This window comes from Hakea prostrata, chromosome 4 (assembly GCF_041222555.1).
Source record: "Hakea prostrata isolate BN-2017 chromosome 4, UWA_Hpros_2, whole genome shotgun sequence".
NCBI classification, from domain to species: domain Eukaryota; kingdom Viridiplantae; phylum Streptophyta; class Magnoliopsida; order Proteales; family Proteaceae; genus Hakea; species Hakea prostrata.
Genome location: NC_142603.1, coordinates 16,345,396 through 16,363,755, shown reverse-complemented (window position 1 = coordinate 16,363,755; position 18,360 = coordinate 16,345,396). Strand labels below are relative to the sequence as shown.

General features: G+C 32.5%; 4 protein-coding genes across 4 annotated transcripts; 2 read left to right on the top strand and 2 right to left on the bottom strand.

Moving 5' to 3' along the window:
• Positions 1–1,354: 1,354 nt before the first annotated feature.
• Positions 1,355–4,212, top strand: LOC149018192 (wall-associated receptor kinase 2-like). Its single transcript, XM_089152507.1, has 3 exons — positions 1,355–2,508; positions 2,631–2,801; positions 3,023–4,212. The coding sequence occupies exons 1-3, from the start codon at positions 1,638–1,640 to the stop codon at positions 4,207–4,209; spliced, it is 2,229 nt and encodes a 742-aa protein (XP_089008633.1). The 5' UTR covers positions 1,355–1,637; the 3' UTR covers positions 4,210–4,212.
• Positions 4,213–4,513: 301 nt separating this feature from the next.
• On the bottom strand, positions 4,514–5,243 carry LOC149018191 (uncharacterized). Its single transcript, XM_089152510.1, has one exon. It carries the CDS (start codon positions 4,979–4,981, stop codon positions 4,562–4,564), a length of 420 nt encoding a protein of 139 aa, XP_089008636.1. The 5' UTR covers positions 4,982–5,243; the 3' UTR covers positions 4,514–4,561.
• Positions 5,244–11,876: 6,633 nt separating this feature from the next.
• LOC149018190 (uncharacterized) lies at positions 11,877–13,094 on the bottom strand. Its single transcript, XM_089154304.1, has one exon. It carries the CDS (start codon positions 12,648–12,650, stop codon positions 12,210–12,212), a length of 441 nt encoding a protein of 146 aa, XP_089010430.1. The 5' UTR covers positions 12,651–13,094; the 3' UTR covers positions 11,877–12,209.
• Positions 13,095–14,778: 1,684 nt separating this feature from the next.
• Positions 14,779–16,872, top strand: LOC149018189 (purine permease 3-like). Its single transcript, XM_089154303.1, is given in 3 exon segments — positions 14,779–15,936; positions 16,457–16,648; positions 16,650–16,872. Coding segments are annotated over 3 exon segments (1,131 nt in total). The 5' UTR covers positions 14,779–15,156; the 3' UTR covers positions 16,809–16,872.
• Positions 16,873–18,360: the final 1,488 nt, after the last annotated feature.

Here is an 18,360-nt window from a genome sequence, read left to right as displayed (position 1 = left end):
GCAAGGGATTCTTCTCCACAAAAACATTATGGATTCTCAGTATAAAAGGTAACGGATGAATGATAGAACACAAGTTAGGTAAGAAAAAACAACATGATTTACTCTCCTGCAATAACTCTCAGAATTGAATGTTCTTTGAATTCGAAACACCTCACTATGAGGTTTTTTGTTATCCTGAATCTGACTCAACCATCTGAGGTGGCTTCCCGTCCATAGAGGCGGCTCACTCTTATAGTTCATTTCTTGTGCAGTTATCCGGTTTATGATCAGTTCAATCCATCCTTGAACCAACTCAAGACCAGTGCAGATTCGAGAACAATATATATATATATATATATAGATGAAATATTCCATGTTGATAGTAGACTTTGTCATCTAGTACAGTCTCATTTAAGGCCGCACCAGCTAAGATGCAACATGATGGCACTTAGTTGCCAAAGCAAGTTGTCCAGTTATTAAGACCAACATATATCTGAGTGAAGAGTTCAAATTTTTTTATTTTCTTTTTACCATATTCTTATATTTTAATATAATTGATCCTTCGAAAATATATTCATATTGCTTCAACAAACAATTTCAAGTTACTAAGAGGTTTTACTTGTAAAATAGTCCAAGAAGTTGGATGCAATAATTCAGGGAAAGAAGGGGACCTGTGATTTTCAAGAAGGGAGTTGTGCTTGACATTTTCTTTTTCAAATTATCAAATTCGTGGGGTTTTGAATATTTGACTCTTAACCCATGACTCATTCTTGTTAACTTAATTAGTCTACACAAGTACTGAATATTTTCAAGACCAACCCAGCAGCCAACCATTTACTTCTTGATCAAGAAGTTGCCCTTCGTGTGTTGAAACGTATCCGAAACAATATATTTTGGGCTTCAATTTTTATTATTTATTTATTTTTTTAAATAAAAAAATCAATTAGTACGTTAATTAAAATGGCAATTAGTAAGGAAATCAATATGTATGCAAAATTATTATTTTTTCAATTATATGTTTGAATATGAATATTAATATAATAATTGGTATGCAGTAGCACTAGCCATTAAGGCTCATTTGATTCTTCAAAATTTGAATGGGCCAAGGTTGGCGAAAATCGTTAAATTTGGCCAGTAGACTAATTCAAGTGCAACGTCAAAAGACAGTAAAGTTGAACATAGAAGAAGAAAAAGGTGATACACGAAAGAAGAAGTCGAAACGGAATTGCGTTTTATAGCATAAGCATAAGAAAGTCAAAGTAGATTTAGCGAAGAATGTTATGACTATTTGCTTCAATTAGCAATTTCAACTTTTAAGAGATTTTACTTGTAACAGTAGTCCAATTTTCCAACAAGGTCCATGTAATAATTCAGACAAACCAGACGACCTGTGTGAACACGAACGGAGTTTGTGTTTCAACATTCTCTTTTCTGAATGATGAAATTTGTGGGTTTTGAAGAAAAAAAAATTGCAATCTCATTTGACTCTTAACCCTATGTCGACCCATTCTTGTAGACTTTCATGATTTACCTTGAGTAGTCAACACAATTTTTTGCATTTCAGTTGCGTCTAATTCCTGATCAAGAAGAACATACTCTTCCTGTATTGAAATTGATTCACAAATTTATATATTACAGGTAACCAGAGAAATTATCAAATGAAGAACAAAGCCATGGGTCGTGTTGTGGTTCTTCATGAGCTCCTTCTCATCCTACTATGGCTAGCTACAACATCACCTATATCACTTTCATCTGTTGCTTTTCCTGGTTGCCAAGATAACTGTGGTAACATCTCAGTTCCCTACCCATTTGGTTTTGGAGATTCAAGGTGTTACAGAGATGGGTTCAATCTAACCTGTAACAACACAGGGCTGTTCACGGGAAGAATGGAAGTTCTTAATATTTCATTAGAAGGCCAACTGAGCGTATCAAGCCCTGTAACTAAAGATTGTTACAACATCTCGGGTTATCGATTTTATCAAACACCAGGTATACAATCTGTGTCGAACACGCCCTTCACGTTCTCTGAGACAGAGAACAGATTCACTGCCCTGGGTTGTGACACCGAGGGAACCCTCAGAGGCATCACTTCATACTTCACCAATGGGTGTAACATGTTTTCCATGACAGAATCTGATGTGATCAGCGGTCAATGCACAGGAATCGGCTGTTGTCAGACCTCCATTCCAAAGGGCCTAGAAGAGTTCGTCGTAGAAGTTAATAGCACCGATGCCCACAGCAATGTTTTCGATTTCAATCCATGTGGTTATGCCTTCCTCGTAGACAAGAACTGGTACAATTTCTCCAAATCGGATCTCATGAATTTCACCAATCAAGTGCCAATCGTTCTCGATTGGGCAATCAGCTGGCCATCAGTGAACCAGAAATCCTGTGAAGAAGCTATGAAAGATCCCTCTTATGCATGCGGTTCTAACACTGTCTGTGATGTCTCCAAGAACGAGGTTGGTTATAGCTGCAACTGCTCCAGTGGTTACCAGGGGAACCCATACCTTCAAGATGGATGCCAAGGTAACCCAGAATCCCTCTTTCTTCATGAAACTTTTTTCCGAACAAATTCCAGCATTTCAGATGGATTTGTGCTTTAAATTTTTACGGTGCTAATCTCTCGAGACAAATTTTGTTTGTTGCAGACATAAATGAATGTGAGGATCCAAATACTAATCTCTGCACCTACCCCTCCTTGTGCACAAACCTACCTGGGAATTACAGTTGCTCCTGTCCTCATAATTATGAAGGTGACGGATGGAAAGATGGAACTGGTTGCCAATCAAAGCAATTCCCAGTGATACAGGTCACTGTAGGTAAGTCTCTTCTCCTCTACGTTGACATATTTATCAAAATACAAAGTAGAGGTCCTTAGCAGGGAATTTCTCCTCAGGCCTTGAGCAACAAATCTCCTTTTGACCAAAAAAACTCTTCCCCAGTGAGGTTTCTACATAGGACTGTAAGCAATTTCTGATGCTAGCATAACCATTAAACTGAATGTTGTAATCCTTAATAAAGCTTTTGTCTACTTTTGCAGGTGTTGGATTAGGTCTTCTATTCCTACTTATTGGGGGTTTATTGGTTCTTTGGGCACTTCATAAGAGGAAGCTTAACAAACTCAAAGAGAGTTACTTCAAGCAAAATGGGGGTCTACTATTGAAGCAACAAATATCTTCATATCAAGGATCCACTGAGACTGCCAAAATCTTTACTGCCGAAGAGCTAAAGAAGGCAACAAACAATTATGCCGAGAGCCAGATCCTCGGTCGAGGAGGCTACGGTACTGTATATAAAGGAATTCTACCTGAAGGTAGATCTGTTGCCATTAAGAAATCTAAAGTAGTTGATGAAAGTCAGATTGATCAATTTATAAATGAGGTGGTCATTCTCTCCCAAACCAACCATAGAAATGTTGTTAAGCTACTGGGTTGTTGCTTGGAAACAGAGGTTCCTTTATTGGTATATGAATTTGTTACCAATAAAACCTTATCCCATCATGTACATGGTGAAGGATATAAGTCTTCAATTTCATGGGAGAATCGGTTGAGGATAGCTTCCGAAACAGCAGACGCGCTTGCTTATTTGCATTCTGCAGCTTTGCCACCTATAATCCATAGAGATATTAAGACTGCTAACATTCTCTTGGATGATTACTATACAGCAAAAGTCTCAGACTTCGGAGCTTCAAGGCTAGTTCCTGTGGACAAAACCCAAATAAGTACATTAGTGCAAGGAACTATGGGTTATTTAGATCCTGAATACTTTCATTCAAGTCAATTGACAGATAAGAGCGATGTGTATAGCTTTGGTGTGGTGCTTGTGGAATTATTGACTGGAAGGACAGCACTTAGTTTTGACAGACCCGAAAATGAGAGGAATCTAGCTATGCATTTTGTTACTTCAATGGAGAAAAACAATGCTTGGGAGATTTTGGAATATCAAGTTCTGCAAGAGGGGACGAAGGAGCAACTCCAGCAAGTCATGGAACTTGCAAGGAGATGCTTGAGACTTCATGGAGAAGAAAGACCAAAGATGAAGGAAGTAGCAATGGAGCTTGAGGGCTTAAGGAGGTATGAAAAACATCCTTGGGCTCCAAAAAAATCTGAAGAGACTGTGCACCTGCTGCCTGGTGAACCAACAGACTCGCACGATCACAACAGTGTTGGTTATGATAGTTCCAAAGGTCAAGTGATCATACAATTGACTAATCATGATGGGCGATGATCACACTATATATAAGGCTTCATACAGAGAAATCTGTAAAAAAAAATTCCAACCGTTATGTTATATTGCATTGTTTAGCATTTGAAAGTTCCCTTATTTCGTCGAATCAGATGCTTGCAAGTTAGTTCACCCAATTCCCATTTCTTGCGTTTTTATCTCGGTCTCCTGTGTCTGTCATCATCACTATCATTTTCTGAGAAAGTATTGCTCTGTTTATGATTACAGTTTACATGTCGGTGAGTAAACAGAGCGATCAATAGCAACCGCGAAACAGATGAGAAAATAAAATATAATGAACAATGAAAAGGGGGAACAAATGAAAACTAAGAGGAAATGAAATGAATGATGGAGTTTAGATCAAGAAAGCAACAGCTACAGTGCTGAAAAGGGCAGAACCCAAGACTGCAATTCTGTTGAGTGAACCGTGGGCGGCTGAAGCAGGAGTCGTCGTCCCAGCTGGGCTTTCTGCTGGTGCAAGAGGTGGCGCTGGTGGCGAGGCGATGCTTGGAGATGGAGTTGGAGCAGTTGTCGGAGTCGATGTGGGAGCGGGAGCAGGGACTGGGGTAGCCACGGAAGGTGCAGGCGTCGGTGCAGGCGGAGAAAGGGCAGGTGTTGGAGTTGGCGAAGCAGGAGCTGGAGCTGTTGGAGCAGATACAGGATTTGACACGGGAGCAACCTTAGGCGCGGCTCCTGGAGCCTGGGCCATAGATGATCCTGTCAACAACCCCAATGTTAGAACAACAGCCATGAAACTAGAGAAACCCATCTTCATCAATTGAAGTCGAAGGTGGATTCCAATTTCTGAGTGAAAGTTAGAGAGAAACGTGGAGAATGGGAGATCAATAGGAAGGTAATATGCACTGAAATTTGAGAAAGAAAGGGAATGATGGAGGAAGCAGAGAAAGGTTGAGATATAAAGGGTGATGGCCGGCGAGAGAGAAAGTAGAGTAGGTGGGTTAAGCAAGTGTTTGGGAAGACAGACAGCGCAGAATTGTTCACTGGTAATGCTTGCCAATGATGAATGGTGGGAGGCAGATTGGAGATTCCTGGAATTCTTAAAGTGATCTTTGTTATTTATTTATAATAATGAGACTCACAGCAGAAGAAATCAAAGAAGTCGGTGAAGCTTTGCTGTAAGCCTCTAACAGCTCAGCTGCTTCTTCTACTCTTACTTTCGGAAATTTTGCCTAAAATTTCAGCCTTGCAGAATCCAAGCTTGGAAGCAACTTCCGTTTCACCATTTCTGGTTGATTTATTTCGCTCCGTAGAGCCAGAGAGGACAATGCAGACATTTATACTTATCTTTTTACTTATTTACCCTTTTATCAAGTTACAGTAATACCCTTAATTAACTGTGGAGAAAAAAGTAACTATAATTCGTTTTATTCTCAAAAAAAAGCTACCAAATAAAGATTGAATGATTTAATAAAACTCAAATAGAAACCGAAGAGTAAGAAAAATCGAATTCAACTCAAATTGGAAACTGAATATCACCTAAAGTATTTTCAAAATAAATGAAGTTTAGTGAAGGTGGGAAACCAAATCGAATTTGGATTTTCCCATTTTATTAATTCAAAATAAATGAATTTTAAGATAAAATTGACATTTAATCTGATTTTTATAAATGGGGTAGCATAGTCTTTTGATTTCTTAATTTTAATGAAGGACAAATTAAACATTACATATTCAAACTTAACGGCTACTTAACACTGTCATAAGGAAGGGGGCCAGTAGTAATTTTGTAAAGAACAGAGTTTTATTAGTAATAAAATCAAACCACATGGAGGTAACAGTAATTATCCCTATTTAAAATTGTATTTTTTATAAGTATAATAATTATTATTATTATTAAATAATATTAATTGAAATTTAACTAGTAAATTAACATAACAACAAACACCCAAGGAATAGAATTGTCTCATTCAAACCCAGAGAAGTGATTGTACAAATTTAACCTATGTTCTCAATAATAATAATAATAATAATAATAATAATAATAATAATAATAATAATAATAATAATAATAATAATAATAATAATAATAATAATAATAAATAATAATAATAATAATAATAATAATAATAATAATAATAATAATAATAATAATAATAATAATAATAATAATAATAATATAATAATAATAATAATAATAATAATAATAATAATAATAATAATAATAATAATAATAATAATAATAATAATAATAATAATAATAATAATAATAATAATAATAATAATAATAATAATAATAATAATAATAATAATAATAATAATAATAATAATAATAATAATAATAATAATAATAATAATAAAATAATAATAATAATAATAATAATAATAATAATAATAATAATAATAATTAATAATAATAATAATAATAATAATAATAATAATAATAATAATAATAATAATAATAATAATAAATAATAATAATAATAAATAATAATAATAATAATAAATAATAATAATAATAATAATAATAATAATAATAATAATAATAATAATAATAATAATAATAATAATAATAATAATAATAATAATAATAATAATAATAATAATAATAATAATAATAATAATAATAATAATAATAATAATAATAATAATAATAATATAATAATAATAATAATAATAATAATAATAATAATAATAATAATAATAATAATAATAATAATAATAATAATAATAATAATAATAATAATAATAATAATAATAATAATAATAATAATAATAATAATAATAATAATAATAATAATAATAATAATAATAATAATAATAATAATAATAATAATAATAATAATAATAATAATAATAATAATAATAATAATAATAATAATAATAATAATAATAATAATAATAATAATAATAATAATAATAATAATAATAATAATAATAATAATAATAATAATAATAATAATAATAATAATAATAATAATAATAATAATAATAATAATAATAATAATAATAATAATAATAATAATAATAATAATAATAATAATAATAATAATAATAATAATAATAATAATAATAATAATAATAATAATAATAATAATAATAATAATAATAATAATAATAATAATAATAATAATAATAATAATAATAATAATAATAATAATAATAATAATAATAATAATAATAATAATAATAATAATAATAATAATAATAATAATAATATAATAATAATAATAATAATAATAATAATAATAATAATAATAATAATAATAATAATAATAATAATAATAATAATAATAATAATAATAATAATAATAATAATAATAATAATAATAATAATAATAATAATAATAATAATAATAATAATAATAATAATAATAATAATAATAATAATAATAATAATAATAATAATAATAATAATAATAATAATAATAATAATAATAATAATAATAATAATAATAATAATAATAATAATAATAATAATAATAATAATAATAATAATAATAATAATAATAATAATAATAATAATAATAATAATAATAATAATAATAATAATAATAATAATAATAATAATAATAATAATAATAATAATAATAATAATAATAATAATAATAATAATAATAATAATAATAATAATAATAATAATAATAATAATAATAATAATAATAATAATAATAATAATAATAATAATAATAATAATAATAATAATATAATAATAATAATAATAATAATAATAATAATAATAATAATAATAATAATAATAATAATAATAATAATAATAATAATAATAATAATAATAATAAATAAATAATAATAATAATAATAATATTAATAATAATAATAATAATAATAATAAATAATAATAATAATAATAATAATAATAATAATAATAATAATAATAATAATAATAATAATAATAATAAATAATAATAATAATAATAATAATAATAATAATAATAATAATAATAATAATAATAATAATAATAATAATAATAATAATAATAATAATAATAATAATAATAATAATAATAATAATAATAATAATAATAATAATAATAATAATAATAATAATAATAATAATAATAATAATAATAATAATAATAATAATAATAATAATAATAATAATAATAATAACTTCTGGATGAGATAGTGTCTAAGGTAAGACTTTTTAAATCAAATACTGGTTTTATGAACCTTACTCCCCAAAACCCAAGGAATAGAACAATCTCATTAATTGCAACATCATAGACTCATGATATTAAATAAAATTAATTATAATAATTAATTTTCTTTTTAATTTTTCTTTTATTATACCTTGAGTCCATGCTACCATATCATTTTGATCATCATCATAAATAGATGATACTTCATCTACGGTTGCAAAAGTTCTAATTTATGTTTTTGTTGTTTTTTATTATTTTAGTAGTATTAGTATTAGGTAGATTTGTTAACTAGAGTTTTGGTTTATCTTTTAATTTGTTTCTGTTTTTGTATGATATTTTAATGTAGAAGTAGGGTCTCTTAATTTGTTTCTTCTTCTTACTAGAGATACACCCATTTTTCATAAAGATAGATATGTAACCGTGTGTAAACATATAGGAACATCTAACTTGATAGTTTCTCTTACCAAAAAAAAACTTGATAGTTTTTTTTTTTGCGCTCAAAAAATAAAGAATTATTATAAAAAAATTATTTTCTATTAAAATGTTGATCCAGCTAGATTTTCATTTTGGCATGGTTCATTTTAATCTATTTATGTACCCATGTATGACACATATTCAAACAAAAATCCAATTGACAGAATAAATCTAAACTTAAATTTATTCTGAACTCTTAAACTTTTTCCCTCTTCTTCTTTACTACCTACTTGCAAATTGTTAACACCACAGTTAGAATCAACATTAGTAACCTTCTTCATTCTTTTTTTTTTTGTTGAAGAACATTAGTAACTTAAGTAATCGCAAAATAGGAGGTAGATGAAATGTTGCAAATACCACAGAAGAAAGTAATCGCTCATTTTCATATCACAAAACAGAAGGTAAAAAAACCGCAAACCCAAAAAAAAGAAGGGGGGAGGAACCGAACAAACAAAACAAAAAAAACAACCCCCCCCCCCCCCCCCAAAAAAAAATTGGGGAAAAAAAAAGTAGAAAAAAAAAAAAAAAACCCCAAAAAAAAAAGGGGCTATCACAAAACAGAAGAAACTTGTGAGCAAGCCTAAATCAATTGCACATTTATTCATGTAAAACCTTTGAGAACAAAACAAGTAATTAACAGAAGATTTAAAAAGAATAATACAAGAATTATCATAAAATTTGATATTATTAAGATCAATATCAACACAAACCATCTTGGACTCTCAAAAAAAACTCATTTGATTTAAACCTGAGAGGCATCTTTGTTCATATTTATGTTTTACTTTGGTCACTTCACAATTTTATTTTTTATGTCACTTTACCTTACTAATGTTAAGAGGAAGACTTAGAGCAAATGATCCAATCTCAAAAGTGCAACTTTCTCGGGGCTTCTATTCTTTTCTCTTTTCTTTTCTTTTTTTTTTTTTTTTTTTTTTTTTTTTTTTTATTTTTTAGGGTGGGGGAATATTACTAATATAGGTACCGCCGGATGGGTGCGAACCCAGGACCTCCTCGTGGCTTTTAGAAAGCGACATGTGATAAGAGGTATATCCTCCATTCGATCCGTCCCATCCCTATGATCACAGTTGTTAGATTGTCTACCTCCTGTCACGTGTCATTTTTTGGAGTGAGAAGATGAGTATCTCTCTATAGGAAACAAAATCTCAGCAAACTATTCATTGATATCTCATTTTAAGTTTAAAAAACACATATCATATTTTAACTATTATATCTCCCCATAGGATTATGCTTCAGTCCATTAACTGTCAAGCAAAACAATTTCAGCTATCGAATCGTAATCTTGTTTAAGATTTCGATCTAGACCGTTAAATAGTCGTTGATATTCAATGCTTGAGATTGAAATCTCGACCGAAATATCGGATCCGACGATCCAAAATCTGACTTGACATTCGTAGGCATTTAATGCACTGAAGCAATTTTCTTTTATATCTTCTCTTTATTGGTGAAACGTGTTTTACATTTATGTTAAGGTTTTTCTATTGTTACTTTAAAGCTCCATTGTGTTGGTCCTTATGACTTATAACATTATAGTTGTTTATCACAAAAGATCTAAATTGAATTATATCATTGTCTTTATCATCACCTCTCTTCTTAATTCTCAGGCCCTAATCATCTAGTTTTAAACACAATGCCTTCGTAGACTTGGTAGGAAGAGAAAATCTTGAAAGCCATTTCAATTTTTTTATTTTTTTTCCCCCAAAAGTTAGCCATTTCAATATAACTGATAAGGATTGACAATTTTGGGCTCATAGCAAGGGTTACCTCTCCTTTGTTCATGGAATTTGGCTCCTTTTCTTTGAGGGATCTCCCCATGAATATGTTGGATGGGCTAATCTATAATTTTTATATATTATCTTTATTGTGTTTTGAACCATGGTTTATGATTGTTATTGGTTCAGTATTATTGAATCTATCTGCTTGAATAAGCTGAACGAAGGGTATTAGTATTATGGAGGTTGGTTCAAGGTATGAGATCTTTTTGGGTCATTTAGAAATTAGATCGTAGAGGAGTTTCTACAATAGGTTTTCAAGGTTCTTCTTCCTCTCAACTGGTTCTTTCACGGTGGATTTCATAGGACTTTTTATACTCAAGACAAGTACTACTTCTGACGGTATTTTGTAAGATTTGTATTGTTATCCTTTCTCTCTCTCTCTCTCTCTCTCTCTCTCTCTCTCTCTTAGTGAATTGAACATCAAAATTGAGCCCTAGAGACGTAGGCATGATGTCGAACCCCGTGAACAAATTCCTTGTCTATTGTTTGTTATTTCTTCCGGTATTTCCTAAGAATTGAACCTATTTGACCTAACAGACTGTCGAGTGAATTATAAGATTCAACCATATGTAATATTTAAACCAAAGGACTTATTAGATTTATCATAGCATTTGGATTAGAATATGCCATATAACTGAATCTTTAACTCATTGAACATTCATTTAGTTGAGCCCCTCTAGGAAGAAGATCCAAAAATATTGACTAGCTTTATACTTTTAATAGCTCGACCAATGATGATGACACTATTAGAAGCTAGTTTTTAAAGCTATAAATTCTCCTATTTGGTTAGAAGGCAACTTTCATAAATAGACTACCAAATCATGGAATTCAAATTTTCTACAGTTATGGATGTGTCGGCCATCCTTTAGCCGAACAAGGATGATGTGGTAAATGTCTTTTAGGTAATCCCAAACTATTGAATGATCTAAATTTTCAACTTTGTATCTTTTAGGTAATCCCAAACTATTGAATGATCTAAATTTTCAACTTTGTGTTTAAACCTTGTATGGTTTTTATTTTTTAGTAAGAAAGCTTGTATGATTCTAACCCTTATAGTTGTAAAGGATGTAAAATCACGAGTTGTGTCCTCTCTCCTCTCCAACCAGGAAAAAAAAAAACCATAGACTCTCCTCCCTCTCCCTCAATTCCCTTGTAGCTGTTCCAAAGTAACATGCGAATTGTTGTTAATTATCTTAAAATAGAGCTAGAATCTTTTATTCAACTGGAAAAAAATTTAAAGGATTAACACTTTTCTCTAAAGTGAATTCCAAGAAAGAAAGAATTCAATGACTCATGTTGATAAGAAATCCATCTTTCAGTATCATTAAACCCAAAAATGTCAAACTGGACAAAGAAAGGAAGGAAACACAGATGACTTTTCAGAAATCAAAAGTCAATAATCTGAGGAAAAAAAAAGCTTAAGAAGACAAAAATGAAAGAAAAAAAAATGCTTTATTCATGTGATTTTAGTATACAAGCCCCATGCGATTAATCCACCACCCCTCAAATATTCAGATCTCAAGATCTGTGAGTAAACACGTCAAGATTAACCACAAAATAAATGAGAAAATGAGATACAATACAACGAACACAAAACCGTTTACAAAATGAATAATGGATCCTAGATCAACAAAGCAACAGCAACGGTGCCGAAAAGGGCAGAACCCAAGACTGCAACTCTGTTGAGTGAACCATGAGCGCCTGAACTTGGAGTAGTCGTCCCAGCTGGGCTCTCCGCCGGTGCAAGTGGTGGTGCTGGTGGTGAGGCGATGCTTGGAGATGGAGTTGGAGCCAACTCAGGCGACATCGGAGCTGGGGTAGGAGAGGTTGTTGGAGTCGATGTAGGAGCAGGAACTGGGGTAGCCACGGAAGGTGCCGGCGTCGCTGCAGGCGGCGAAACCATAGGTGCTGGAGTCGGCGAAGCCGCAGACGGCGTTGGTGGAGCAGAAACAGGGGTGGACACCGGAGCAACCTTGGGGGCGGCTCCTGGAGCCTGGGCAATAGATGAACCCATCAACAAACCCAATGTTAGAACAACTGCCATGAAACCAGAGAAACCCATCTTCTTTCTGGGTTCGAAAGATTGAGAGAAATGTAGAGAAGGAAAGATCAAATACAGAGATAGAGAAAAACAGAGGAAGGGTGAAATATAAAGAAGAAGCTGGCCGACCAAAGGAAAGGAAAAACAGAGTAGGTAGGTTCAACAACTGTTTGGAGACCCAGACAGCGAAGAATTATACACTGCAAATGCTTGGCAATGATAAATGGAATAGTGGGAGGCAGAGTGGAGATTCCTGGAATTCTGTAAAGTGATCTCTGTTCTTTATATAATAACAATCTTTGCAGAAGAAATCAAAGAAGGCGGTGAAGCTTTGCTGGGCGACTGGGACAGCTCAGCTGCTTCTGCTACCTTTTACTTTCATACTTCTCTCTTCTCTCTAGTGTTCTTGAAGATTTCAAGCTTCCACGAACCAGAGCTCTCATTTGACCTGTTCTAGAGTCCCATTATTTTTTCCGCGTTAATCTCTCCAATGTTACAAACCGACAAGCTTTGAACGGTAACAGAAGAAAAAAAATGTCATTTTAATAATAATAATAATAGCTGTGCTTCTGTAAAAGTTTTTAAATAATAATAATTAAGAAGGTTAATTATTAGGTATTTGTAGTAATTAGGGACCGAAAGTCTTGATTGGTTGGGAGTAATGTATTAAAAAATAGAAGCAATAGACATCTGCAAACGTGGACACGTGTTTTGTTTCGTTCTTCTATCTACCCATGTGAACTTCTTCTTTCTTTCTTTTTTTTAATTTACACAAAAAAATTATTGAATAATATCTTCAGTGACTCACCCGGCCCAGGCCCAACGAGGAAGTTATGGGCCCCCACAACTTCAGATTTCCGTCGTAAAGCCAAACCTGGGCTGATACCATGATCTGATACCAATAACTCATTTTCTGGACGTTGCAGTCGCCTGCTGGATTTTAAAGACTTGTGAGTCTAAGTGGGCCTATTGGGCCCTTTCTGGCCTCCTAGGTTGCAACCCTAAGGGAAAATTTTTATTTATTTTCTTGCTTTTTCTTTTTAATAAAATATAAATGAAGAAAAGGCTAAATCGATCTAACCTCAAAAAAGGGCAAGCCAAGCACTGAAAGAAAGGCATTAAAATATAGACTAATTTTCTTTTTGGTATTCTGAGAGTTTGATAGATGATGTAAGATTTTAAGTTACGTCATACCACACTGCCGTAATGCGCAAGGACTTTAAATATGGATCCCTAACAATGGATCCTTGTATGATCAGTGAATAAATTTCATGGACCACCACCATCCATGGAATGTATGACTCAGACTTAGTCTATATTTTCAAGCTATAATTTATAAGAAAAACAAAATAATAGAGGTAATGGTGATTGATTAGATGCTTAGACAAATGGAAGGGTAAAAGTGATGAGTCTTAATCCAAAGGTGGCTCAATTGGCAAAATACTAACATTTCCATGTAAGATATTAGAGTTAGAATCCCTTCGAGCCAGGGGCAAAGCTCCCCCTATATCAATTAAGATCTCTCTTAAAGACAGTCGACGTGCGCAAAAGCTGGCCCGGATGAACCTCAAATCTAAAATAATAATAAAAGTGACAAGTCTTGATCCTCTATCCATCACGGGAGAGGTCTATGCTCTCTTCAAACCTCATTATCCTATATTAGGAGGGACTAGAAAGACCCATATAAAATCTATAAGGAATTTGACTTATGATTCATCTTGTTAATATTCAAATATGGACATCGTCCTTAACATGTGATAAAAGAAAATATAAAAATCTCTAAAAGGGTAAGAAGTCTTCACCACCATATTCAATGTTGAAAATCTATGCATTCTTGTTGGCCCTAGTGCCCTTGTATAGATAAAACAAGTGTATGACCAAAGTACGAACTTTACTACATACTAAGAGGAGCATCATCATAACTTGTTGCAAGTAATTTTGTTTCTTTGGGAAGATGTTAATGATTTTTTTTTGTAGTTCGGTGTTAATGATTTTTTTGTGGACCACAGAACATGAGAACAAAGAGATAGGCCTCCATGGTCAAGGCATGGTCCCAGCTCGGCTTGTCTGAATGTGGTCCACTCGAGAGTGGAGAGACCGGAACCATATCCCACACGAAATTAAGAAATGCAGAAGTGGGCATCATCAACAGATAAGTGTTGTCCTCAAGAAGAGTAAGTAGGAAAAAAAAGTCTTAAACATCTTTCAACTCAAATACTCAATATCTCGATTCTCCCATGAATCATCCATGATCAAACCCTCCTCAAATTGATACCTTGAGTAGTATATATCTGTTGTTGTTCAATTGCTGCTTCAGCTAGTGCTAGTGACATGGAGATGGAGTCTGGTATGGAGGTTACCCACACGAAAGAAATACAGAAAAAAGAGTTTTAAATGTTTCAACTCAACTCAATATCTAGAATCTCCCATGAATCATCCATGATCCGACCTACCTCAGTTTGATACCTTGAGTGGTATATATCGATCTGTTTGTTGTTCAATTGCTACTTCAACTTGTGCTAGTGCCATGGAGATGGTGTCTGGTATGGAGGTTACCAACCCAGAAGTGCACAGAGAAGAGGATCCCAAAAAAAACAAATCCCTGAAAAGAACACTCCTCTTGCTAAGCTGTGCCATGTTGGGCATCGGCAACTGCGGCGGACCCCTTGTCCTGCGACTCTACTTCGTGCGCGGTGGCAAACGAATTTGGTTCTCAAGCTGGTTAGAGACGGCTGGTTGGCCTGTCATTCTATTCTCTTTGGTGGCATCTTACTTCTACCGTCGCCGCCTTAGCAAGAGAAGAGGAGATTCACCAGCTGATGCCACCAGAGTCTTCTTTATGAAGCCCTTCATCTTCATAGCCGGCGTAGTTATTGGTATCCTTACAGGATTAGATGACTACTTCTACGCTTACGGCGTGGCACGTCTACCTGTTTCTACTTCTTCCCTAATTATTGCAACCCAACTGGCTTTCACTGCTTTCTTTGCTTTTCTTCTTGTTAAGCAGAAGTTTACTCCTTTCTCTATCAACTCCGTCGCTTTGTTGACGGTGGCTGCGGTGGTGCTCGGCCTCCATACCAACGGTGACCGCCCAGCTAATGAATCCAGTAAACAATATCTAATGGGTTTTGTCATGACCATCTCAGCTGCGGCTTTGTATGGGTTGATTCTGCCCTTGATTGAGCTGACTTATAAGAAAGCCAGCTATATTATTACCTTCTCTCTGGTTATGGAGATGCAAATGGTCATTTCCATCTTTGCAACTCTTGTCTGCACCATTGGAATGCTCGTCAACAATGATTTCAAGGTATAATACTCTCTCAATGTGGACATCCATATTATTTACCTTCTAGGTTTTGATGATCTTAATTCATAGGTATCTTGTAGTGTCTATCATATTCTCAGGTTAGGAAGAAAGGAAAGTGACTCTGATCATAGATAGAAAAGAAACCCTCTTAGATCATGGTTTCTCTTTAGGAAAAGGCAATCAAATGGGTCATAGTCAAGTCATATGCATGGTAAATATTTTTGGACTTATGTTCGCACCACCACTTTAAACTATTCTTCTTTCTTCTTTTCCTGCCTAATTTTGGTTGGCTAATATAAACGATGATTTAGTCAAAATCATATGCACATATATTCAACTTCACTGAAAAAAGAAAAAAAATCACATGATGTACATTCATCAGTAGCCACCATAGACTATGTATGTATCAAAGTAGATGTAATTAAAATACCTGAAATAAATAAGATGAATTAGCTGCATAGATACGTTTTCAACTCTATTATTGGCTTCACTAACATTTTTTTTTCTTTGTCAATGGTAGGTTATTCCAAGAGAAGCTAGAGAGTATGAGCTTGGGGAAGCTAAGTACTACTTGGTGGTAGCATTTTCTGCAATCATTTGGCAGTTCTTCTTTGTAGGAGCAGTAGGTGTCATATTTTATGGTTCTTCATTACTTGCTGCTGTGATAATCACTACTCTGCTACCAGTCACAGAGGTCTTAGCAGTTTTTTTGCTTTCAAGAGTCATTCAAAGCTGAGAAGGGGATTTCCCTGGCTCTGTCTTTATGGGGTTTTGCATCCTATTTCTATGGTGAGCTCATAGCAAACAAGAAAAGCAATCAAGATCCTGAACTAGAAAACCCTATACTCCATTCTCCACCATCACATGTTTAAGAAAAAAATATTTCGCACTGTTTGTATGTACTGGTGAATTTTTATATTGAAGTTTCATGTCGCAGACTACGTACAATCTTAATTAACTTTAAGCTAAATGATGAATCGGTTGATCATCAATCTTATAAAGCAAGAAGCTAGTTTTTAGTTTATCTGGGTAAGAAGAGCCCCTGAATTCAAAGATTAAGAAATTATCTAACGTAGGAGAAGAATTAACCTTGCACTTCTTTACCCTTTCACCATATTCTTAGAGTGATGTGGATGAGTTGGATCATGTCTTTGTGAGGTGTCCATATATTTCAGATATTTGGAAAGGAGTGACAAAGCTTATTCAGTGTTGCTGGGGTGGATCATCAATCTCTTGAAGAGTTGTTAGCAAGGAAAAGGCAAGTGCCTTGAAAACGGTTTGGCTGTGTAGGTTTATGTTTGTGGGATATTTTACATGGATATAGTGATGTTTTAGAAGATATGAAGGGAAAGGATTCTAAGGCTGTTGCATATTTGTTGTCCAAGAAGAAACTGGCATGATTTGTATTGCAGCGCTAATGGACTTTATCCATATCTAGAAGCAGTGGATTGGAAAATGAGTAGTGGATTGGAAAATCATTCATTGCTATAAAGAAACAAATGTTGTGACTGGCTTTTTGGCAAAATCAGTGGCGAAAGGCCAAGTTTATGCTTCATTTCCATCTCGGTTGGTAAGGATTATTCAAGAGCTAGAGAAAGATGTAACAAGTCAACCTCAATTTAGATTTTCTCACTAGGTTGATGTAGCTCACTAATTATGGGCAAATTGATTTCACACTTAATCCCGATTGTACATTTTATTTTTTCTTATAACATAATTGATCCTTTACCTTAAAAAAAATAAAGAGAAGAAATTGACTAAACTCTCTTATTTTCTCTAGATGGGCATTTCACTAGACAATGAGACATACAGGTTAAATTTCAATAGTTTGGGTTTTATGTCTTGTATTTTGTGGGTCGGTATAATTAGAGTTTGGCTATAATTATAACTACAATGGATTTTTTTGGTTAATTATTTGTACAACGATAGAATTCTAAGTGTATGGAGATTAGGATTTTTAGTTTCCCCATAAATATTGTCGTTGTGGGATAATTTAGATAAGACAAGTAAAATGTAGCATTTTGTAAAGTGGTGAGAAAGGTAAAAAGTGTTCAAGAAATAGTAGAGTTTTGTTTTTCTCAGATGGATATAAGAAAATTTATCCAACAACAAAAAATTCCTTGTCATTGTGGGTATATTTTATTTATGTTCTTCTTCTTGATTGTGCATTCATGCTCAACAGAATATCATTAACCTAAGAGATATAGTGATGGGTTCAAGGTATTACTACACAACGTGGAGTGATAAATAGTATATGTTTCGTTATTTCTAACTTAAGAATGCAATCGATATGATCTTCTTAGTATTGGGGTGTCGTGAAAATTGACTCTCATTAAATGACACTCGCATCAATTACAAGCATTAGCATATCCAACCAATAATATAATCCATCAGGATTTTTTTTCTCTTCTAGGAGTATACAAT